Raw genomic sequence first — 26,084 nt, 5'->3', positions numbered from 1 at the left:
AAATCTGGAGTGGGGGATCAATTTTTTAAGTCCCCTACTCGCTGTGGGGTGGGGATCTCTTGTAGATGGACTCAGCACCTAGGGTCTCTGGTCCACTAAAGAACTCTTGTCAAAATCAACTTCCTGGAGCTTCGGGCAATCAGGTAGGTGCTATGGGCTTTCAAAGATCAGCTGTCCAACAAAGTTGTCCTAATCCAAACTGACAACCTAGCCATGTGGTATGCTGAGCAGGGAGACGCGGTATGGTAACTCCTGTGTCAGGAAGCGGTCCAGATCTGGTCGTGTGCACTGCCCATGGGAGGGTGCTCAAGACCATGTTCCTGGCCAGGTTGGAGAACGTGGTAGCGGACAGGCTGAGTCAAGCCTTCAGACCCCACGAGTGGTCCTTGGACCAGGGGGTAGTGAATTGAATTTCTGCCTATGGAGGAGTACGGACATAGATCTGTTCGCGTCCCCCTGCAACAAGAAGGTGCCTCTGTTCTGCTCCCTGTATAGGTCAGATGGTAAACAAGCCTCGGACGCCTCTGCCAGTCACTGGGGCAAGATTCTTAGGTATACATATCCTCCAATTCCCTTAGTGGCAAAGACTGTCTTGAAGCTTCGTAAGGACAGGCGGGATTATGATTCTCATAGCACTTCCCTGGCTGAGACAAGTCTGGTTTCCACTCTTACGGGAGTTGTCTATCCAGAGACCGATCAGTCTGGAGACTTTCCCAGAGCTCATCACATGAAATCAAGGTAGGTTTGGGCATCCCAAGCACCAGGCCCTGTTGCTCACAGCCTGGATGTTGAGAGGTTAATCCTGCAGCCGCTTGATCTTCCTGAGGATGTATCTCTGTTCCTGGTGGCTTCTAGAGAAAGCCTTTCACTAGAAATTCCTATGGACTGAAGTGGAGGAGGTTTTCCGTATGGTGTGAGCAAAAGGCCCTAGATGCGTTCTCATGCCCCACACAAAAAACTGCTTGATTACCTTCTTCACCTATCGAAAGCTGGCTTTAAGATCAACTTCATTAGAGTTCATCTCAGTGCAGTTGGTGCATACAACCAAGGTTTAGATGGTATGCCCATCTCTATACAGCCTATTATTGTGGGTTTCATGCAGGGCCTGCTCAAGGGAAGCCTCCTCTAAGGCTTTTCGCTGTGACTTGGGACCTGAATGAGGTGTTAGCTCAGCTGATGAAAGCTCCTTTTGAGTCATTGTGCTCCTGTGACCTGAAGTACCTGACCTAGAAGGTCATATTTTTGGTGGTCACTTCAGCATGCAGGGTCAGCGAGTTCCAGGCCTTAGTGACTTATTCACCTTACACTTTATCATGACAGGGTGGTCTTGCATATGCATCCTAAGTTGCTGCCTAAGGTGGTGATGGTCTTCCATCTTAACCAGTGCATCATCCTACCAATGTTCTTTCCCAGGCCCCATTCGCACCAAGGAAAACAAGCACTGCATAGTTTGGACTGCAAGTGAGTCTTAGCCTTCTATCTGGAGCGGACAGAAACCCATAGATAGTCCACCCAACTTTGTATTTCTTTTGATAAGACTAGGTTGGGTGTTGCCTTTGCCAAACAGACACTATCCAATTGGATAGCAGATTGCATCTCCTTCTGTTATGCCCAGGTGGGACTGCATCTTGGGGATCATGTCAAAGCTCATTCTGTCAGATCCATGGAGGTATTGGTGGCCCACTTGCGAGCAGTTCCTGTGGAGGAGATCTGCAAGGCTGCAACATGGAGTTCTCTCCACACATTCACATCTCATTAATGTGAGGATAGGGTGGCCGACACGACAGGTTCTGCTAGTTTGTCCTACGGAACTTGTTTGAGGTACAGAAGACATCTCTCATGCCTAAGGCCCATCTGAGTTTAGGCTGTCTGCCCCTCTGTTACCAACAGCACTGTTGCGCTTGTTGGCACCTGGTTGGGTATCTTTTGGTCTCTTTTTGTGTTGGGGAGCAGCCTGTAGCTAGGGATTTACCTATGTGTAAAGACTAGCATCCTACTTGTCCTTGAAGAAAGCAGAGTTGCTTACCTGTAACAGGTGTTTTCCGAGGACATCAGGATGTTAGTCCTCACGAAACCTGCTCACCACTTCGCAGAGTTGGGGTTTCTCTTATTTTTTGTTTTATTTATAATTCTATGTTACAAGACTCGAGACGGCCCGCGCATGGATGCATAGTATAGGGCATGCTGTGCATGCTCGGTGTGCCTAGTCAAAGTTCTAAAAATTTTAACATAGGTTTTCCACATCGGGGCTCCATCTGATGATGTCACCCATATGTGAGGACTAACATCCTCCTGTGGCTTTTCCAAAAAGAAACTAGGTCTGAGGCCTAGGAATTGGATAGAAAAAGGGCATCAACTGGCTTTTGCCCAGTAGACAAAGATTAAAATCACTCCTTTGAAAAACAAGACATGGAAATCTTAATCTTGATACCCATAAATCCTTAAAAGCACAAACTCTCTATTCCTACTCTATCGAATGAGCATAGACCAATGTTCTCTATAGGTAGAGGTTAAGCACAGATGATCTGAGAACCAGCATCTGAGCAAGAAAAAGGTTTTTAAATGAAGTAAGAACCAGAAAATAGGTGGTCTCTTGGTTTTTGCCTCTTAACCATTTCAAGAGTACCCAGTTATTGAGCAGGGGCATGAAAGAGGAACAAGGGGGAAAGAGACAAAGCAGTTTCTGGCTCTTTATTTATATAAGAGCTACCAACTTTTTTTTTCCTAACACAGGATCATTTTAGAAGAAACCAGCATTCTACTTAGTGCTAACGAAACCTGCTCTCTGTGTGCATGCAGACGTCGGCAGATAAGCATGCATCTGAAAATAAATAGCCTTGTTTATCCTCATGTGTGTCCTGAAAATGTGGTGCGATTAGGACACCTTACAGTTATTTTGCCAGAGGGTAGGGACATAGATGCAGTGATTTCATAAACTGCTTTCTCCTTTAGAAAGCAGCTCTTCACTCGCCATGCTGAAGATTGTCCTGTGGAATTTTGCTGCAAATTGAAGATTGAGATCTTTAATTATTCAGTAGTTGTAAGAAACTAAAGTACCAACAATTAGTTTTTAATACATATTCTAGCATGAATATATGAAAAACAGATGAGTTTTAGTAGCAAATGTATGCTTTTGTTGCATTGAGCTTGTCGGATGATTTTTTTCAGTTTGCTGCTCAGGATGGAGGAATTGAAGCATTTTCTTCCTGCCTTCACTTTAAATTCTAGACACTCATACTGTGTAAAACATATTTTTATTTGACAGTTGTTTCAGAGAACAGAAAATCATTAGGGGGATAACAGAGGAGTTTATCAAGCATTGTAATAACTCTTCAAAACTGGTTCTTATTCAATAAAGGTTCCCCCCCCTCCCCGAAACCAGTCATTGACTAGCTTCTTTCCTTCTTGTGCTGCTTTTGCAGTTTTTTAAAGACTAAATTGATGTGATTCACACTGATTTGTTATTCCCATCACCTGATGTTTTGGTAACCATAAGATGGAAAGAGATGAGCCATGTTTCTTTGAATGAGGTTTCTTCAGTGATATGGGGTGTTATAATCAGCTGGTTCTTTTTTAGATCCATGCCCCCCTCAATATAACTGTCAGTGAAAGGAGATGTCTTCTTCCTTTTCTCCAAGTAATAGTGATCAGATCTCTTAGTGAGGGATTAAAGCCATCTGCTCTTAAACAAGAAATTGTAAAGCCTATCCCAAAAGATGCTGCATTGTTCTGGGATTTAGTGTGTAACTACTGCCCAGTCTTGAATTTAACAGTAAATAAAATGGTGAAAAAAATCTTTAGTCAGCTGACTGATTTTGGATAGCTGCCAGTACAGGTTCTGAAAAAAAAAATCCTGGAGTGGAATCTTTATTAATTTTACTGACAGATTAAGTTTTATATGAAATGGCAAGGATCATTCTGGGATCCTGGTACAGCTTCATCTCTGTGCTGCTTTTGACACTAGATCTTGAAGTTTTGTTGTTTACTTTCTCAATTAGGTATTGGTGGCCAAGTATTCTCGAGATTTCAATCGTATATATCTGACAGGAAATATTATGTTTGGATGGGAGGTGATACATCAGATTGGATTTCAGTTAGATCTGTGTACTGCAGGGCTCTATTTTAGCATCAGTTTTATTTAACCTCTATATGCAGCTGCTGTAGCCCACATTTTCAAAGCCCTGCACGCGGTAAGATCGGGAGTTACGCGCATGGCTGGGCCTTGTGCATGCCGTGCACATTTTAGAATGGGCCCGGCTATGTGCATAACCCCCGATAAGTGCAGAAGTGCTGGGCCTGCTAAAAGGGGTGGGCCGGGGGGTAAAGTCTGTGAGGGGTAGTGGGGCGACCGGGACAGCGCCATTAGACGCTGTCCTGGGGAAACATGCACCAGTGGAGTTTACTTTTGCTCCGGAGGAGCAATAAGTAGAAATACAAACAATTTGGGAGTCAGGGAGTAGAGGGGAAGAGGGAGGAAGGATAGGGTTAGGGAACTGGTCTAGGCCTGATCACGTTGCGATACGTGTCTTTCTAAAATCCCCCCCCCCCCCCCCCCACGCTTGGAGGCGGCCATCCGCTCGCACATGTATGCGCAGACATGATAAACTGTCACACGTGCGTGCGGGAACCGTATTTTATAACATGAGTGCGCAGACACGCGCTTGTTATAAAATCGGTGCATCCATGTGCACACACTGTCCTTTTAAAATCTACCCCTGTGTAAGGTCTTACACAGGTTGTGTTTTTTACTAATCTATGCAGTTGATCTTCAACTTTATATTCCTATTCAAAAAGGTAGTTGAGACTTGAAGGTGTTTTGATCTTTGTGGAGAGGTGGTTGATTGATCACATGTTGATGTTGAATGCATCCAAAACCCCTATTTTATGATTAGGTAGAAAGATAGGAGAATATGTTCCACTTACAGATTTCATAGACTTAGTTACCAGTGTCATGTATAGCCCAAAACTTGGGAATTTTATTAGACTCGTGTCTATCATTAAAAGCTCAAGTTAACCAAGTGATAAAATTAGAATTCTATAAATTGAGACTTTTAAAACATCTTAAAAAAAAAAAAAAAAGTGGCTACCATGGGATCTGTTCAGATCTGTTTTGCAAGCCTTATACAGACAATAAGACTTTTGTAATTGGCTTTTCCTAGCGTGTAGCCAGATGGACTCAGGACCAGGGGGTTATGTGCTCTTCTGCTAGCAGATGGGAGACTGAATCAGATTTCAAAGCTGATGTCACCCTAGATATACCCCTGCAGTGACCTCAGCTCTTCAGTATCTCTCCGTTTCCTAGCAGATGCGGAGACTATCCCACACACTAGAACAGTGTTAAGAATTACAGCAAAGAAGAAAAATGTTTTACTTTAAAGATGATCGAGCCCCACTCTCCTAAGGGTCCCTCCCCCAGTTAAGAATTACTGCTTTGGTGCGGTAGCCGGTTCCCGGCGTGGACAGCCCCCAGAGTGGCTGAAAGGCAGCAGATGCACAACCGAGCATGGCGGTGAAGGTTAAGCCCTCTGCCCCTGCAGCTGGAGACTGTCCTGGCACGCGATCGGTAAGCGACGAGACCAGGACAGATTGCCGTACTGATTCCGTTTCTCTTCCGACGAGGTAAAAAGGGAGCACTGATCGTGTTAAGCAGCCTTGGTTGGGCTAGGCCCCGATCCGGTGCAGGGGTCCAGACTACGTGGAGACCTTCGGAGGCGCCATCTTCCCATCTCAACTGGCGGTACATGCGGGGCAGGCCATTCGGCCGATGCGCCCATCTTGAGCACATCCAATATAGGTGTGCACAAACCGCGCGGATAACTACATGTACAACCGCGCTCATAACTACACGCGCGCACAGTGCTCATGCATAGACTGCGCGCATATTGAAACGCATTACCTGTGCGTCTATATACAGAGGCAGTGGCACTGGCATCCAAGAAGCTCAGAAGGCGTTCTTTGCACAGCCTGCCACATCCGAGCCGCACAGCCTGAACTCTAGGGTCCTGTCTGTGCCATCATTGTGAAGAAGCCCAAGGGGTACCAAAGGCTGGTCCCTCACAGTCTGAGGATGGGTCCGGAACTACTACTACATACGATAGCACCCTGGACCTATGTAACTCTGAAATGGCATCTCCACAAGAAGGCATTTCAGGGGCTCCTGCTCAGACTCCCCCTGGGGGTAACATGAACCCAAGGGCCTTCTCCTGGTTAGAATTTTTCCAGGGACTGCAAGCCTTTGTTCAGGCGCAATCATCCCCGGCTGCAACCCAGGTCCAACCCCCAGCCAGGAGCACCTGACCCTCCCGGCCCTGCTCGGGTGCCACGAGACGAGACATGCCTCGCATTACCAAGAATTTTACTGACAGGGAACTGGACACCTCAGACTATGATAGTTCCTCACTGGAGGAAGGGAAAATCCTTCCAGGCCTGGAACATACAGAACAATGCTTCACTTTTTCTACAGGGATGAATTACCGGCCCTTGTTTCATAGACCCTGAAGACTCTGGGGATCCTGGGCACGGACTCTATGGCAGAACCAAAGAAGGGACCCCATCTTGTTGTCCCATCATAAGGCCTCATGCTACTTCCCAATGATGGAAGCCATCCAGGAACTGATTGACCTGGAGTGGGATGCCCCGGAGGCAAGCTTTAAAGGAGGTTGGACCTTGGAAGCCTTGTACCCTCTGGAACCAGCAACCAAGAAATGCTTGCGTTTCCCGAAAGTGGATGCCATGGCCTGCACCATCTCGAAGCGAACAACCATTCCTGTGGAGGGGAGGGGCAGCATTGAAGGATACTCAGGATAGACTATTAGAATCCATCCTTAAGCAAGCATTCGACGCAACAGCTATGACACTGCAGATAGCTTCCTGCTGCGCGCTGGTGGCACGTTCCTGCTTGCTCCTATCGAGAGAGGCAGATAATTCCAGAACGTATGCCGGTGAAACGATCGAACCTGCAGCAGCCTTCCTGAAGGATGCAAGCTCAGACCTGTGTGTACCTCAGCCAGAGGAGTAGCCTCGGTAGTGGTGGCCAGAAGGCAGTTAAGGTTGCAAAACTGGTCGGCAGATGCGACTTCTAAGGAGAATCTCACAAGAATGCTCTTTAAGGGGTCTCTCCTATTCAGAAGCGAATTAGAGAAGTTAGCCAGCAAGTGGGGCGAATCCCCAGTACCTCGGCTACCGAAAAGAGGGGTAAAAGATCCCAACGCCCCTCCCCCAGAAGAACTAGGGGCAGAGGCTCCCAACATTTTCGACCCTACAGGAACTCATCATTCCATGTACCTTGGCCCTCCGAAAGGTCCCAGCCCTTTTGGAACCAACAAACCAAGAAAGGAACAGGCCCAGGGGCAGGTTCGAACCGTGCTTCCCAATGAGAATGGGCCGACCCATCCACAGGAAGAGGAAATAGGGTCGATGGGTCGAAATCACGTCTGAGAAATGGGTACTAAACATTTGAGAAGGTTACTCAAATGGGTACTAAACATTTGAGAAGGTTACTCTCTGGAGTTTCGCAGCATCCCTTGGGACAAATTTATATCACCCTGCCACTCCCACACCGAGAGACTGGCAGTGGAATCCACTCGGCAAGACTTCTCAGTCTGAAGGCTATAACTCTGGTATCTACGCCCCAGAAAAATATGGGGCGTTATTCCATCTATTTTATTGTTCCCAAGAAAGAAGGATCCCAACTTGGACCTGAAGAACGTCAGCTGTCATCTGCGGGTACTTCACTTCCACATGGAAACTCTCCACTCCGTAATAATGGCAGTACAACCGGGAGAGTTCCTAACCTCCCTGGACCTCTCCGAAGCCTACCTTCACATCCCAGTCCATCAAGATCGCCAGTGTTTTCTACGCTTTGCGGTACTGGGACACCATTATCAGTTCCGAGTGCTACCCTTCGGCCTAGCAACCCACCCCAGAGCATTCTCCAAAATTATGGTGGTAGTGGCGGCAACACTAAAGAAGGGAGGGACAACTGGCTGATCAGGGCAAAGTCTTCGGAAGAGAGCTGGCAGGTGACCAGCAGAGTCATGAACCTACTGCAGGAACTTGGTTGGGTCGTGAACATGGTCAAAAGCAGTCTGCAGCCTTCTCAGTCTCCAGAGTACCTGGGGGCCTGTTTCGACACCAAACAGAACAGTCTTCCTCCCTCCCTCCCTCGAGGAGAAGGAAGCTGATGGAACAATTACGGCGATTGATGAGCAATGCACGCCCCAAGGTATGGGACTATCTTCGTCATCGGGCTCATGGCATCAACCCTGGAGGTCGTTCCGTAGGCAAGGGCTCATATACAACCACTCCAGTGCTCCTTACTGTCACGCTGGAACCCACTGCCTCAGGACTACTTAATTTGCCTCCAACTACCAGCTGAGGTACGTTCTCAGTTTCAGTGGTGGCTACAGGAAGACCACCTAAGCAGGAGGAGTAAGCCTATCCCCACTGAACTGGATTGTGCTCACCATGGATGCGAGCCTACGAGGGTGGGGAAGCCCACTGTCAGGAACTGACAGCCCAGGGACAATGGAGCAAGGAAGAGGTGGGATGGAACATAAACTGCCTGGAAGCTCGAGCAGTCAGACTAGCATGCCTGCGATTCACCCACAGACTCCAAGGCAAAGGGATTTGAGTAATGTTGGACAACGCTACAAAGGTTGCCTACATCAACCGCCAGGGAGGAACCAGGAGCCACCAGGTGTCTCTGGAGAATAGACCCTCTCATGGCATGGGCGGAGGTAAACCTACAAGGGAATTCGGCTTCCCACATCGCAGGAAAAGACAATGTCTCAGCAGACTTCCTCAGCAGAGAGAGCCTGGGCTCGGGAGAATGGATGCTGTCGACCACAGCTTTCTAACTGATAGTAAATCGCTGGAGCCTCCCCGCTATGGACCTACTGGCCACCTCTCTCAGTGCCCAAGTCCCAGGATTCTTTAGCTGCAGACGAGAGCCACAGTACCAAGGGATCGATGCTCTCGTCCAGATCTGGCCAGAGGAAGTCTCCAGAGTACCTGGAGTGGCCCCCATGGCCACTACTGGGCAAGATCATCTGCAAGATAGAACACCACAGGGGATTAGTTCTACTAGTGGCCCTGGATTGGCCAAGATGCCCATGGTTCGCAGACATGCAAAGACTCCTTGCGAGGAGCCCTCTGTGCCTACCTCTACACAGGGACCTTCTCCAGCAGGGCCCGATTCTTCATGAAGATCCATATCGATTCTCTCTTACGGTCTGGCCCTTGAGAGGACTCTCCTGAAGAAGCGCAGTTTCTCGAAGGCCGTGATTGACACACTGCTACAAGTGTGCAAGTTCTCAACATCTCTGGCATACATTTGGATCTGGAGAATATTTGAAGCCTGTTGCGAGGACCGTGGGATATTCCTTTGGACGGCCAAAATCTCCCATGATTCTGGAGTTTCTACAGGACGGTATGAAAAAGGGGTTGTCAATCAAATCCCTCAAAGTCCAAGTAGCAACCCTCTCCTGCTTCAGAGCCGAAGTGAACGGAATCAGTCTATCAGCTCATCTGGACTTGGCCCGTTTCCTAAAAGGGGTTAAGCAACTTCGGCCACCCCTAAAGTGGCTGGTGCCCCTATGGAACCTCAATCTGGTATTAGAGTTCCTAGCGGGGGCTTCCTTCAGACCACTGCACGGTCTGTCACTACGCCTCTTAACATTGAAGACTGTATTCCTGGTGGCAATATGTTCAGCTCGGCGTATCTCCGAACTACAGGCATTATCCTGTCGGGAACCATTCCTTAGGGTCACTGCTGGATCGATACAGCTATGCACCATCCCCTCCTTCCTACCGACAGTGGTTTCCGAATTTTATTTGAACTAAGCCATCTCCCTACTATCTCCGGATGAACATAAGGACTCGTAAGACTCATGCCGCCTTCTCCATCTAAATATCTGCAGACTCCTGGTGCGATACCTGGAAAGATCGGAAGCAGTGCACAAAACGAATCGCTTGTTCGTTCTCCACAGCGGGAAGAATCAAGGAGAAGCGACCTCGCGGGCGACCATAGCTCGCTGGATCAAGGAAGTAATCAAGGCGGCCTACATAGAGGCAGGAAAGCCCTTACCCCTACAGGATAAGGCTCATTCTACTAGGGCCAAGGTGTATCTTGGGCAGAAACCAAGCAGCTGTCGCCCGCTGAGATCTGTCAGGCGGTGACGTGGTCCTCCTTACACATTTTCTCCAGGTTCTACTGCCTGGATGTTCAGGCCCGAGAAGACACAGCCTTTGAAAGGGCAGTACTAACTTGGCCACAGGCAGCCTCCCGCCCTGTCCGGGAGTAGCTTTTATACATCCCACTGGTCCTGAGTCCATCTGGCTACACACTAGAAAATGGAGAAATTACTTACCTGATAATTTTGTTTTCCTTAGTGTAGACAGATGAACTCAGCATTCCGCCCATGGCTGCCCCAGAGAAGGAGGACCTTGGAAAGCGAACCTCGAGATTAAGCAAATACGGGTAAGCCATTGCTTACCCGTAGTTCAAGACACCCACAGTTTGTCCAGTGTTGACTGCAGTGGCGGTCTCCGGTTTTTTAAATAATTTGAATCAGTTCAATCAAGTTTAATCTGTTTAAATGAAGTTATTTAAGCAAATATATTTATAAAATGGCTTTTCAAAGAGAATACTGAAGAGCTGAGGTCACTGCAGGGGTATATCTATGAGGACGTCAGCTTTGAAATCTGACTTCATCTGCTAGCAGAAGAGCACATAACCCACAGGTCCTGAGTCCATCTGTCTACACTAAGGAAAACTAAATTATCAGGTAAGTAATTTCTCCATTATATGGGGTGGCCACAAAAATATTTAAAAGCAGTGCAGATGATTCAGCATACTGCTACTCGCACCTTACTTGGATTGGCACGATCAGACCATATAACTTCAGTTATGTGCAGCCTTCATTGGCTGCCTATTGGTCTTAGAAGTAAGTTTAAAATAATTGTTTGAGTCACAAATTACTGTTTAGTAGTACACCTTGTTCATTGGCAAATACCTTGGAGCCATCTTCCTCCATGTCAATTATGCTCCTCTAATAAGCAATTACTGGTTTGTGACTATAAACTGCAAGTAACTCATTCTCATGCTTTTTCGTATTATGGTCCAGTATGCTGGAATGCACTGCCTCCCAATTTGCATGTGGAAAGAGATGTGAAAAAATTTTGAAAGCATGTAAAAGCAGTTGTTTACTGAAGCTTATACAGAGACGTGAATTTTGTAATTTTTAAAATCTTTTTATTGCATTGTGTCTTCCTAATTCTGTTTTAATTATGTATGTTGTAATCTGCACTGAACACTGCGGAAGCTGCGGACTGTAACAACTTAAATATTTTCTCCTAGGTCAAGCAGGATGGAAGTACTCACAGATGGGTGACATCAGATGGAGCCTGGCACGGAAAACTTTTGTCAAGGTTTCTAGAACTTTGACACACTGAGCATGCCCAGTATGACACTATCGGTGCGTCCACTCCCCCTTCAGTCTCTCTTTCTGCGAAGCAGTTACCTTGCAGTTCTGGAGCTCTGCTTTTCATTTTTTTCTCAGTGTTCCTGGTCATCTTTTGATTTTTTTTCCTGCACTGGGTCCCTCTTCTCCGGTCCGCGCTTTCCAGCGGAATGGTAGGTGCTGCTTTCTCCTTAGTTGTGGTCGATTCCCAGTGTGTCACTTCTCGGTGGCTGCCAGCCATCAATCGCTTGTCAGGTTTTTTTTTTTATGGTGGCGTCCAGTTTTTTATGGTGCCCGTGGACCATGTCTATTACTGATCTGCACGAGGTCTGTATCCTCTGCCTGGGGGCATCAGGTGATGTCTGCAAGTGCCATCTCTGTGATCAGATGACCCCAAAGGGCTGTCATTCCTGTCTGGATAAGATGGAAAAGCTTTTTGGATCCAAAAAGTTTGATCCATCCACTCCAGCATCAGGGGCGTTGACTCCTGGAGGCTGAGGGGAACCTTTGGATACGCCTTCCCTTTCCAGTCCTCCCAGTGGGCTCGTCTCGAGAGAGAGGAGCTAGAGGTAGACAGTCTCCAATGTCACATTCCAAGATGTTGAACGTCAGCTTCCTCGGTGCCAGGGAAAGACCAGGCTGAGCACCGCTGCAAACAGACATTGGTCGGCGTTGATGCACAGCCCCGGAACACATGCGGCATCAGCGGGCGCATTACCGCCACCAAAGCAACCCTGTGGAGAAGAAACATCATCCTCTATCAGACCCAGGAGTCCCAGGTGTTCCTCACCAATGTTCTGGGCACCAAGCCTCTTCAGGGCTCCGAGTAAGCTCTGGTGACACCTTCTCCTCCTTCTGTCCTCACTTCACCGGACTTTTACGAGGAATTGGACCGCAGGGTTTAGATGGCCGTACTCAGGGTCGGGAGGGCCATCTGTTCCTCAGCGGCCTCTGATGAACCCCCTCTGGATCGATACCCATTATTGGATGCGAAGAGGAGGAAGACTTGCCGCAGCCGTTGGTGCCTACAGAACATTGGGCCTGGTCTCATTCCTGGGCTGTTGGGGACTTTGGTGCTTTTAATATCCTCGGGGCCATCAATGCCCTCTGTGCCCAAACTGAAAGGCCTGGGCAAGGACCATCCTCACCAGCCCCCAGAGGACCTTAGCAAGAAAGAGGCCCCATATGACCCCCTGGAGGGACAGTACCTCTGGAGTCCTCTGAAGACAACTCAGATATTCTTTCAGAACCTTCTCCTCCAAATGAGAGGCGTAGATCTCCCCCGGAGGATCTTTCCTTTGCAGGCTTTGTCTGGGCCATGGCTGAAGCCATTCCATTCCAGCTCCTCAGGGAAGAGGACGCTTGTCAAAAATGCTGGAGGTCCTCCAGTTTGTAGATGCTCCAATGGAAATAGTAGCTGTCCCATTCCATGATATTTTTAAGGAACGTCTCCTCAGGATCTGGAAACGCCTTGCGTCCATCCCTCCAGTTAATCGGAAGGTGGATGCCATCTACCTGGTCCAACAGGCGTTGGGTTTTGAGAGGTGCCATCTCCTACACCAATCTGTTGTGGTGGAGTCCACCTTAAAAAGGCCAAGCACTGTTGCATTCACACCTCTGCCCCTCTAGTGAGAGAGAGGGAGCAGGGTGTTGGATGCCCTGGGTAGGAAGGTATATCAGGGTGCTATGCTTATTGCCTGTATCACCACCTTCCAACTATATATGACACAGTATAACCAGAACCTGTGGAAGCAGGTCCAGGAGCTGTCAGATGCGTTCTCAGCTGTAGTACAGCAGGGTCTGGAGACAGGAAAATATGAGGTGAGATCCACCTATGATGTTTTCGAGGCTGCAGCGGATATCTGTGCCCGCAGGATGGCCTAGCTCCATGCCTCGGACCTTTGGGAGGAGGTCCAAGAAAAGCTGGCAGATCTACCCTGTATGGGTGAGAATATCTTTGGGGATAAGGTCATGGGTGTGGTGGCTCAGTTGAAGGACCACTGTGAGACCCTGCAACATTTGATGGCTAGTACTTCCGACCCGCCATCCTTGGTCAGGAAATCCTCGAGACAAAGCTCGAGGAAATCATTCTATCACCAGAGGAAATATTATCCTCCTGCCTCATGGGCCCGCATGCCCCGTGCTGGTTCCAGAAGTCGTTCTTGTTAGCCGTGGGCCCCCAGGCCTCAGCCAGCCCCCCAGTAGAGCCCCGCCATGGGGTTTTGACTGGGAGCGAGGGAGCGTGATCCAGATTGCCATACCCTCGGCATCCTGTCCCTTGGTCGGAGGCAGGCTGCATCACTTTATGCACCGCTGGCCCCACGTTATGTCGGATCAGTGGGTTCTCACCATCGTTCACCGATGGCACTGACTAAATTTCAGGGACGACCCTGCGGACTCTCCCCCCATGTCGTGGGCTTCATCCACTCCTGATACCAAAGAGAACTGGGGGCCTGCACCCTATTCTTGACCTGAGAGCCTTGAACAAATTCCTTCAAAGAAAAAGGTTCAAGATGGTCTCTCTGGACACCCTGATTCCGCTCCTAAGAAAAGGAGACTAGCTCTGCTCCTTCTAACTGAAGGATGCCTATGCCCACATTGCGATCTTCCCGGGTCTCAGGAAGTATCTTTGCTTTGTGCTGGGAAAGGATCACTTCCAGTATCTAGTGTTGCCATTTGGCCTTGTCAGCCCCCCAGGTCTTCACCAAGTGACAACATCAGGGAGTGCACTTGTTCTCCTACTTGGACAACTGGCTGGTCAAACCCACCACTTAGCAAGGGTCGCTGCACTCCTTACATCTGTTGCAATCACTGGGGGTTTGTCATCAATTACTCCAAGTCCCACCGTAGCTTGTCGCCACACCTGGGTTTCATTGGGGAGAGGCTGGGCACGGTTCAGACCAAGGCTTTTCTGCCCCATGATTGAGCCCTTACCCTCTCGTCGCTGTCCAGCTTGATCCACAGCAGTCAGCAGGTTTCTGCTTGTCTGATGCTTCGTCCTTTGGGTTACATGGCTGTGTCTGTCCATGTCACCCCCTTAGCCTGCCTGTGCATGCGCAGGGCACAATGGACCTTGTGGTCACAGTGGCAGCAGGCATCCCAGGACCTTAGGGTGTGTCCATGTCACGCTGCCTCTCATACTCTCTCTGTCCTGGTGAGAGGATCTGTCCAACCTTGGAGCAGGGGGGGGGGGGGGTCCCTTTTCTGGATTACCCGTCTCAGGTGGTGCTTTCCACCAATGCCTCCCCCCTGGCTTGGGGGGGCGCATGTGGATGACCTCCATACGCAAGGTCAATGGACTGCTCAGGAAGCTCTGTTAGATCAACTTCCTGGAGCTTTGACCAATTTGCTATGTCCTTTGGGCATTTTGAGACCAAGAGACCCACAAGGCAGTCCTGATTCGGACAATCAGGTAGCAATGTGGTACATCAAAGAACAGGGAAGCACTGGGTCGTTCCTTCTCTATCAAGAATAGGTGCAGATTTGGTCCTGGGCTCTGTTGCAGGGCATGCTCCTGAGAGTGTTGTACTTGGCCGGAAGAAGAATGTGATAGCGGACCATCTGAGTTGAGCGTTCCGCCCCCACAGGTGGTCACTGAATCCACTAGTGGTGGCCTAGATCTTCCGCTGGTGGGAAACTCCAGAGGTGGATTCTTTGCCTCCCCCTACTCCGGGCGTTAGCCTTGACAGCCTGGATGTTGAGTGCATAGTCCTATAGCCCCTGGATTTCTCATAAGAACATAAGAAATTGCCATGCTGGGTCAGACCAAGGGTCCATCAAGCCCAGCATCCTGTTTCCAACAGAGGCCAAACCAGGCCACAAGAACCTGGCAATTATCCAAACACTAAGAAGATCCATGCTACTGATGCAATTAATAGCAGTGGCTATTCCCTAAGTAAACTTGATTAATAGCTGTTAATGACGACGTGTCTCAGGTGTTGGTAGCTTTCAGGAAGTCTTCCACTAGGAAGTCTTATCAACTGAAGTGCAGGAGGTTCTCTATCTGGTGTGAGGGTCATGGCTTGGATCCTTTCGCCTGCCCCACTCTGAAGTTGCTTGACTTTCTATGGCACCTCTCGGAGGCTAGGTTAAAGACCAACTTGGTCAGAGTGCACCTGAGTGCCATCAGCGCTTTCCATCAGGGAGTCGGTGGTACGCCCATCTTTGTTCAACCCATTGTGGAGCAATTTCTGTGGGGGCTTGCTTCAGCTGAAGCCTCCACTTCAGCATCCTGTTGTGTCCTGGGACCGCAGCATAGTATTGGCATGGCTCATGCATGATCCCTTTGAGCCTTTGCCCTCCTGTGATCTGAAGTTCTTGACCTGGAAGGTTCTCTTCCTGGTGACTGTCACTTTGGCACGCTGGGTTAGTGAACTTCAAGCATTGGTTGCATATCCGCCCTACACAAAATTCTTTCATGAAAGGGTGGTCAGGCGTACGAATCTTAAGTTCCTGTATAAAGTGGGGACTGATTTTCATTTAATCAGTCCATCGATCTGCCCACCTTTTTTCCGAGGTCCCATTCTCACCAGGGCGAACGGGCTTTGCACAGTTTGGATTGCAAGAAGGCTTTAGTTTTCTGTCTCTAACGCACAGCAGGCCACAGGCAGTCCATGCAACTCTTTATATCCTTTGACAGGAACAGGCTAGGAGTTGCGGTGTGCAAGCAAACTCTGCCCAACTGCCTGGTGATTGTATTTCCTTCTGCTATGCACAGGTGGGCCTTCAGCTGAGGTCGCATAAAAACTCACTCTGTGAGAGCCATGGCGGCATCGGTTGCCCACTTATGAGCAGTTCCCACTGCTGAAATCTGTAAGGCCACAATATGGAGTTCCGTGTACACTTTTGCTGCCCACTGCTTGGACAGGGATGGTCGACATGACAGTAGCTTTGGCCAATCTGTCCTTCGCAACCTCTTCCAGGCTTAAACCCAACTCTCCCTGCCTAGTGTCCGTTGTTCGGGTTCAGGCTGTTTCCCTGTGTTAACAGCACCACGGTTATTTTTGTGCCTGTTGGCACCTGGTTCGGTGCCTATTGGTCATGCTTGCAACAGGGAGCAACCTGTAGCTTGGTATTCACCTATCTGTCAGGACTACCATCCTGCTTATCCTAAGAGAAAGCAGACTTGCTTACCTGTAACAGATGTTCTCCTAGGACAACAGGATGTTAGTCCTCAGGAAACCCGCCTGCCACCCCCTGGAGTTGGGTTCTCCTATGGTTATTTTATTTCTTCACTTGTGAATTGTGTTACGAAACTGACGGGGGACCCCATGTGGATAGTGGCATACTGGGCATGCTCAGTGTGTCAGTCAAAGTTGTAGAAACTTTGACAAACGTTTTCCATGCTGGGCTCCATCTGATGTCACCCATCTGTGAGGACTAACATCCTACTGTCCTTGGAGAACACCTGTTATAGATAAGCAACTCTGCATTTTTCTGTACCTGAAAAGTGTAAAATGCAATGTTGCAGATGGAAATTATGTGCTTAAATTGTTTTTTGTTTTTTGTTTTTAAGCACTGGCTGGATCACACAAAACCAATCAAAAAACAAATAAAAAGTAAGTAACTTAAATGTTCATTTTCATTTTCTGATGAGTATTTTAATGTGCGATGAAGATACAAACCATTTTGTTTAAGTGCAGTTTTAAGTTTGCAAACTTCCTGCCAAAGGTGGTTGTGAATGTTAAATTAGAAACAAAAGACTTGGTATTCTAGTATTTTTGGTTTAATTGTATTGAACCTTTCTTTTTGCATTTGGCACCCTCATTATAGTGTAGAGCTGCCCGTTGTGCAGTGCATTGTTTTATTTAAATAGCCTGCATCTGGTTTGGCCTTTATTTTAAAACTTTAAAAGGCTGCAAAATATTGTGACTTCTATAAAAGCTCTAGTTCATGGCAGTTCTAAAGGGCCTCATTGTGCTCTGCCAGCACCCAAACCAAACCCAGGCTTTTGCTGCAAGGTGTCCTTTCTCCTTCTCTAGTGTTCCCACTATACACACTGGTCAATGAGAATAGGCAGATGTCTTAATTTTGTCCCATTGCATACATGAAGATGTAGTCCTTCAAAAAAAAAATAAAATTAATCCAGAACTACAACTGTGTGAAAAACCAGGACTGGATCTGCCAGACCTGGTTGCTGTAGTGAGGTGGCAACATTAATCAATTACCCTGCAGTTAGGCCTCTTGGCATCAGAGGACAAAGGAAGGGGACAGTGCAGGATGCAGTGGTGAATAGGGAGAACTTATTTTAGTAAAGTTGTAAATTACTTAAAATTTTGACTTCTAGCTGCTTTCTGAAACTTGGAAAAACAAAAGGAATAGAAAGAACAAACCTGTGGATGCCAAGTGTCAAATATTTCATTACCTTTGATACCTGTCTGTCTAAACCCTGATCTTGTGACTCATGCCTTAAGATCTGTTAGATGGTGTATATTCCAGTTCTTAGTATTTCTGGAGAGGTAGCAAACTTTGCACTTTCAGAATATTTCCTGCATCTTGAAGCAGAAAGTTGAAATTGTTTAATTAGCACTATGTGCAGTTCTCACAGGACAAACAGGATGGTAGTCCTCACATATGGGTGACATCAGGATGGAGCCCAATCACGGAAAACTTCTGTCAAAGTTTCCAGAACTTTGACTGCCCCTACTGGGCATGCCCAGCATGGCACTAACCCTGCAGCCAGCAGAGGTCCCCCCTCAGTCTTCTTTTTTCCGCCCAGCAGTAGCCTCGCGGTTTAGGAGCTCTGAAGAGATTCCTGACAAGAATTATCCTCACGGAATTATTTAAAGTTAAACTGCCCCACAGGGGTCCCTCCTCTAACCTTTCTTTGACCGCGGTACTCCGGTAAGTTTTTACCCGTTTTCCGTCTATTACAGTCTAGTTTGGCCCCCTGCGGCCTACTGGACGTCGACCGTACTGTGGCTCAATTTTTTTCAATGGCCATGGCATCAGGGTTCAGTCGGTGCCCAGGCTGTACTCGCATGATGTCTATCACAGACCCCCATGGAGTCTGTGTAATGTGTTTAGGCCGTGAGCACGATGTCCTGACTTGCACCAAATGTGCCCTTATGACACCAAAAGGTCGCAAGGCCAGAATGGAGAAGATGGAACTCCTCTTCCGTGCTCAAACCCCGCTCCGTCCATCGCATCGACATCATCGGAACCGGCACAGTCGATTTCGCGCCAGCATCGTCCACCAACCGGTGACCGACAGCCATCGACGTCTTCACGGCCATCGACATCCTTTACTCCCCCTCAAGATCGAGAGGATCGCAGGGAGAAACATCGACATCGCAAGACTCGGACCATTGAGGGAGCGAAATCATCGACTTCTCCGTCTTCTCGGAGACCTGGAGCAAGCAGCCCTGGCTCCGGAACAGAAGAGGGAGGCAGAGGCATAGCCGGAGGGGACCACCTTTACAGGCGGAATTGCGACTCCCAAACCCTGATCGGGTGAGGGTTGCCTCAGTCACCCGGTCGCAGGAATGGTCAGTGCCTTTCCTGGACGGGGCTTCTTCGGCGGCTCTGGTGGAGAGGTCGATGATTTCGCTCCCTCAATGCTCCCTCAAGAACCCCGACGCCATAGCTACTGGACCGGCTGGTTCAGGAGGCCATCGACAAGGCGATGTAACGTCTTCAGGTTCCTCCGGCACCGACACTGGCACAGATTGTGGAACCTGTCATCGACCCGATTCCAGCAGCACTAGCACCGCTGCTATCCAGAATGGAAGCGCTGATGGCCGCCCTTCCGCCGATGGATCCCGGGTCGCCGATGCCTCTGATGCCCTCCCCGATGACAGCTTCATTGGGAGGAGAAACACCGTTCCGCATCCCTCCATCGGGAATTTTGCCTCGGCCATCGATGCCGATACGTCCCTCGCCACCGATTCATCGGTTGGTGCCGATACGTCCACCAGCGCCATCGTCATCCATCTATGCCCTCGATGCCTGCACCGGTGCCTTTGATGCTATCATCGGTGCCTCTGGCGATTCCTCCAATTTTTTCAGAGCCTAGACCGGGACCCTCAGGGACCCCCCTTCACTTCCTAAAGGACAGTCTGCTGATCCTTATGACACTTGGGGTGATGATACTTCAACAGACCCCGATGACTTACCTTCACCACCTTCTCCCACTGAAAGAAGAAAGCGTTCTCCTCCAGAGGACCTCTCATTCATAAATTTTGTGAAGGAAATATCTGAGTTGGTTCCTTTTCAACTGCAGACGGAACAGGATGATAGGCACCAGATGATGGAGTTACTCCAATTTCTGGATGCCCCCAAGGTGATCACCTCTATTCCCATTCATCAGGTCCTTCTTGATCTCCTCAAAAACAACTAGGAAAACCCTGGATCAATTGCTCCAGTACACAGAAAGGCTGACACTACTTATTTAGTTCAGTCAACCCCAGGATTTTAAAAATCCCAGCTTGACCACCACACAGTTGTGGTAGAGTCTGCACAAAAGAGGGCAAAAAGGTCAAAACCCCACTCGTCTACCCCGCCTGCTAAGGAGCAAAAATTCCTAGACAACATTGGTCGAGTATTCCAAGGGGCCATGCTCGTCTCCCGAATTGCTGCCTATCAGCTTTATATGACCCAATATAATAGGGCCATCTTTAAATAGATACAGGACTTCTCAGAGTCCCTACTTGAACAATTCCAAGACCAGCTACAAACCCTTGTAAACAAAGGATTTGAGGCAGGCAAACATGACATTTTTGACACCTCTACCAGAGTGTCTGCAATGGCTATTTCGGCAAGACGGTGGGCCTGGCTCAAGTCTTCTGACCTTCTCCCAGAAGTGCAAGACCAGTTGTCCAACCTACCATGTATCGGAGATAATCTGTTCGGTGAACAAATCCAATGAATGGTGGCTGAATTAAAATACCATCATGAGACCCTCAAACAGCTCTCTTCGATGCCTTCCGACTTCTCCTTAAGACAGCCCTTCAGGAAGGAGTCTAAGAAGTTGTTCTACCGTTCAAGGAAGGCCTATCCACCACCAGCAAGGCCCCGTACTACGAGACCTTATCAAAAGCCTCTGACTCGCCAAGCCCGAAAACAGAAACCACAAACAGCTCCGGGGCCTGCTTCAGGTTTTTGATTTCCACTTGGAGAGCAGCAGCCAGATTCCTCTATCACATATACCAGTGGGATGTCGATTGTGCCACTTTCACAACATGTGGCAATCACAACCGACCAGTGGGTATTGGCAATCGTTGCTCAGGGTTACCTTCTGAACTTTATTGCCCTGCCACCAGACTCCCCACCTCTGCAGACATGGAGAACAGTCGACCACTCCATTCTTCTGGATCAAGAGGTCTCCCTCCTTCTCCAGTCAAGAGCTATAGAACCCATTCCGCACTCACAGCAAGGTCTAGGGTTCTATTCCCAGTACTTTCTAATCCCCAAAAAATCAGAGGGTGTTCGTCCAATATTAGACCTACAGGCTCTCAAGTACCTTCAGCAGGAAAAGAGGAGACTGGCTCTGCTCTCTGGACCTCCAGGACGCATACACCAACATTGCAATAACTCCAGCTCATCGCAAGTACCTGAGATTTTTAGTAGGCCCCAAGCACTAACAATACAGAGTGCTTCCGTTCAGCCTAGCATCTGCACCACGAGTCTTTACCAAATGTCTCGTAGTTGTCGCAGCTTTTCTAAGAACCCAAGGTGTTCACGTCTACCCCTATCTGGACGACTGGTTAATCAGGGCTCCAACTCAAACTGCTTGGTTGTCCCTCGATTTAACTCTACACACTCTAATTTCGCTAGGATTTCTAGTCAATTATGAGAAATCTTGTTTATTCCTATCTCAAACCTTGTCGTTCATTGGAGCAGACTTGGACACCTTGCAGGCAAAAGCTTTTCTGCCTCAACAACGAGCATTAACTCTTGTCTCTCACTCACCAGTTGCAGTGTCAACATACTGCATCAGCTCGCCAATTCCTCATCCTTCTGGGTCACATGGTGTCCTCAGTCCATGTCACACCAATGGCCCGCTTGGCCATGAGACTCTCAGCTCACAGTGGATTCAAGCTATTCAGCCTCTGTCAACCATTGTTCACATCACCGACTCACTCCGTCTGCTCTCGCCTGGTGGAAGAATCAAAGCAATCTCCTCCAGGGATTGCCCTTTCAAGTTCCAAATTCTCAAGCCATTCTCACCACCGACGCTTCCAACCTCGGGTGGGGAGCCCACATGGGCGATCTGCAGACACAAGGGTCTTGGTCTCCAGAGGAAGCCAAACACCAAATACATTTCCTGGAACTTCGAGCAATGCGATATGCTCTCAGGGCTTTTCAGGATCGCCTATCAAATCAAGTCATCTTGATTCAGACGGACAACCCAGGCGGCCATGTGGTACATCAACAAACAGGGAGGCACAGGCTCCTTCCTTCCGTGTCAGGAAGCTGCACAGATATGGACAGAAGCCCTCTCCCATTTGATGTACCTCAGGGCCACCTACCTGCCGGGAGTGGACAATGTGTTGGCAGACAAGCTGAGTCGTGTCTTCCAACCGCACGAGTGGTCTCTCAACCCCTCGGTAGCGATCTCCATCTTCCAACAATGGTGATATCCTCAGATAGACCTCTTTGCGTCCCCTCAGAACCACAAAGTGGACAATTACTGCTCCCTTATTCACAGTAAACACCCTCAACCCAGAGATGCATTCTCCCTCTCTTGGGCAACCGGTCTGCTTTACACATTCCCTCCACTTCCTCTTCTCTCGAAGACTCTCGTAAAGCTACGCCAGGACAAGGGAACCATGATCCTGATAGCACCTCACTGGCAACGCCAAGTGTGGTTTCCAATACTGCAGGATCTCTCCATCCGCAGGCACATTCCTTTGGGAAAGGACCTGTTTCTGATCACTCAAAACAATGGGTGCCTATGTCATCCCAACCTTCAAGCCTTGTCCCTGACGGCATGGATGTTGAAAGGTTAATCCTTCAACCTCTTAACCTTTCAGACCCAGTTTCTCGGGTCTTGATTGGTTCATGCAAGCCTTCCACGAGAAAATGTTACTCTTATAAATGGAAAAGGTTCACATCAAGGTGCGCTTCTCAGTCCCTTGATTCCTTTTCCTGTCCAATCCCAAAGTTTTTGGACTACCTCTGGCATTTGTCAGAGTCAGGTCTAAAGACCTCTTCCATCAGAATGCATGTCAGTGCGGTAGCCGCCTTCCATAAAGGTGTCGGTGATGTCCCTATATCAGTACAACCCCTCGTAACATGCTTTTTGAAGGGCTTGCTCCACATCAAGCCACCTTTACGTCCTCCGGCCCCTTCTTGGGACCTTAACCTGGTTCTTGGTTGGCTCATGAATCCACCATTCGAGCCTCTTCACTCCTGTGACCTAAAATATCTCACATGGAAAGTGATTTTCCTTTTGGCTATCACTTCAGCTCGCAGGGTTAGTGAGTTGCAGACCCTAGTTACCTATCCGCCTTACACTAAACTCCTGCAGGACCGGGCGGTACTCCACCCTCACCCTAAGTTTTTACCTAAGGTAGTTTCGGAGTTTCACATTAATCAATCCAGCATACTACCTACCTTCTTTCCCAGGCCCCATTCCAGTCCAGGGGAACAGGCTCTGCATTCCCTTGACTGTAAATGGGCTCTAGCTTTTTATCTAGACTGTACAGTTGCCCACAGAAAGAGCACTCGGTTATTAGTCTCTTTCCACCCCAACAAATTAGGGCAACCTTGTGGGTAAGCAGACTCTCTCCTCCTGGTTGGCGGACTGCATATCCTTTTGCTATCAGCAAGCAGGCATTCCTTCTCAAGACCGTGTTAAAGCACACTCTGTGAGGGCCATGGTGACTTCAGTAGCACACCTATGATCGGTGCCACTTCCTGACATTTGCAGGGCTGCCACCTGGAGTTCTCTCCACACCTTCACAGCCCACTATTGCTTGGACAAAGCCGGAAGACAAGATTCCATCTTCGGCCAGTCTGTCCTGCGTAACCTGTTTCCAACGTGATGTACCAACACCCTTTCGCCTGCCCGATGGGGTTCAGGATGCCCTCTACCAAATTCCACCCCAGTTGTTGTGCCTGTTGCACGCCGTTGGGTACATTTGGTGCATGTTCGGACATCCTCGGCTCGATACTCACCCATATGTGAGAACTACCATCCTGCTTGTCCTGTGAGAAAGCAAATGTTGCTTATCTGTAACAGGTGTTCTCACAGGACAGCAGGATGTTAGTCCTCACAAAACCGTCCGCCGCCCCAAGGTGTTGGGTTCGTAACATTTTGTTTTATTTTTCGGCACTGCCTGTAGCTTCAAATAAGACTGAGGGGGGACCCCTGCTGGCTGCAGGGTTAGTGCCATGCTGGGCATGCCCAACAAGTGCTGGAAACTTTGACAGAAGTTTTCCTTGATTGGGCTCCATCCTGATGATGTCACCCATCTGTGAGGACTAACATCCTGCTGTCCTGTGAGAACACCTGTTACAGGTAAGCAACATTTGCCATCTCTGAAATAGATGGAGAATTTTTCAAAAGTATTTTTTTCAGGAAGTGTTTTTGTTGTAAAATATTTTGTATTTAAGAATTACTTCATCAGAATGATGGCTACAGACCACCCATGAATCTAAGACTTAGGTGTTCTTGCAGATTTCAGCTTCAGGCAAGTGAGTTATTAATTTGATATTTTTCTGGAAAGCAGGAAGTAATCGGCCACGCTAATGTTGATATGAGATTGCACGGAAACAGACTAGCTCTGCCAGAACTCAGAAAATTCTAACCTTTTCTGATCGTGCTCAGGGGTTTCTGCAAAGTTGCTGCCTCACATGATTCCTCATAGAGATTTGCATTCATTTTAAACAAATTAGACAATTTCAATGAAATTTGTTATGGTTCGGGCACGTTCAGAAATGCATATATTTTTCCGAAATTTCAGAAAAATTTGTATTTCGTGTTTGCACGTGCTAACAAGAAATTCGGGAACCACGGGGAAAAAAAACCCCCGAACTGCGGAAAAAAGGAAATTACCTTTGGCTGAACCGAACCACAAAAAGAAGAAAAAACCCAAAACATATCACTAATTCCTCAGTCATTCTAGCTGGTATGTGGACACAGATTAACACTGTCATAGTATTTTTTTGGACTTCTTTTCATGAGTTTTGCCTCTTGACCTCAGCTTCCTATATTTTTCTCCTTTTAATGTTAAAATAAAATATTATTTAAAAAAACTTAAAAAAAACCTTACAGGCCAATTCTGTAAAGTCCGCGGGAGAGCGGACGAATGCCCGTTCTCCTGGCCCGCGCACCGGCCACTCGCCAGTGCGCACAATTCAGTATGCAAATTAGGTGGTGCGGTAGAAACGGGCAAAAGGAGGCGCTAGGGACACTAGCATGTCCCTAGCGCCTCCTTTTAGCCTGGAGCGGCGGCTGTCAGCTGGTTTGACAGCTGACGCTCAATTTTGCTGGTGTTGGTTCTCGAGCCCGCTGACAGCCACGGGCTCGGAAACCGGACGCTGGCAAAATTGAGCGTCCGGTTTTCGGCCGGACAGCCGCCGGCCCATTTAAAAAATTTTTTTTTAACTTTTTTTTACACTTCGGGACCTCCGACTTAATATCACCATGATATTAAGTCGGAGGGTGCACAGAAAAGCAGTTTTTACTGCTTTTCTGTGCACTTTCCTGGTGCCGGCAGAAACTAGTGCCTACCTTTGGGTAGGTGCTAATTTCTTAAAGTAAAATGTGCGGCTTGGCTGCACATTTTACTTACTGTATCCTGCGGGCATACCTAATAGGGCCTTCAACATGCATTTGCATGTTGAGGGCGCTATTAGGTGCCGTGGGTTGGACGCACGTTTTCCTCCCCTTACTGAATAAGGGGTAAGGGAAAACGTGCGTCCAAGGGCAGGTTAACAGTGCGCTCCGTCGGAGCGCACTGTACTGTGTCGGCCTATTAATCAGCGGTTTTTAAGATGCTAGTATGGATGAAAGGCGTCAATCACCAACATATGCACACTATCACACTATCAATGCCTCTTTGTTCCTGGACTTTGGTGCTTAGCACTTGTTGGGCACAGAAGCCATTAGTGCCAAACCACACACTGGCACTTTAATTCTGCACCAGGTATTTTTTTCAGAGTATAGTATTCAGTGGTTCTAAGCACTGAGGTGCACTTGGCGAGCACAGGGTGTAATTTATTTATTTGTTTATTTAAGAGCGTTTCTATGCTGTCGTTAAGATCGATACTGTCACAACAGTTTACAGGAAGGCACATAATGTTGCTAAATGTTTTAAATTATATCAATTAAACAGGTGCCATAAAGGTTCGGTAACAGTTTTATAATAAATATTATTTGGTAAATGTGATAAATCATGTCCAGTTTTATCTGTATCAGTTTTAAATACAAGAATAGTTTATAATTGTACCTTATCCTTTAGTGGTGAATGAAAAATAAAAATAAAATACACACATATTGAATACGGTGATGTGTGTGGATGTTCTACTGTTTGCACCCTACGCTTCCCTGTGTTCTATTCTCCATTCTCTTTGTGATAAGCTTGTTTAAAGAGCCATGTTTTTAAACTTTTTCTAAAGGTTTTGATGTCTTTTTGTAATCTTAATTTTAAAGGCATGGTGTTCCATAGTATGTGC

The 26,084-nt window shown here is 48.0% G+C and overlaps 1 protein-coding gene across 4 annotated transcripts in view; it reads left to right on the top strand.

The window, feature by feature from the left end:
* EPB41L4B (erythrocyte membrane protein band 4.1 like 4B) overlaps positions 1–26,084 on the top strand; it is a 709,272-nt gene that overhangs the window by 238,887 nt on the left and 444,301 nt on the right. For all 4 annotated transcript variants that reach the window (XM_029589854.1, XM_029589857.1, XM_029589855.1 and 1 more), the window contains exon 3: positions 16,978–17,020. In XM_029589854.1, the coding sequence (XP_029445714.1) occupies positions 16,978–17,020 (43 nt within the window). The remainder of the gene's footprint in view (positions 1–16,977; positions 17,021–26,084) is intronic.

This window comes from Rhinatrema bivittatum, chromosome 2 (genome assembly GCF_901001135.1).
Source record: "Rhinatrema bivittatum chromosome 2, aRhiBiv1.1, whole genome shotgun sequence".
NCBI classification, from domain to species: Eukaryota; Metazoa; Chordata; class Amphibia; order Gymnophiona; family Rhinatrematidae; genus Rhinatrema; species Rhinatrema bivittatum.
Note: the sequence above shows the minus strand (reverse complement) of the source record. Positions and strands in the feature narration are given on the sequence as shown.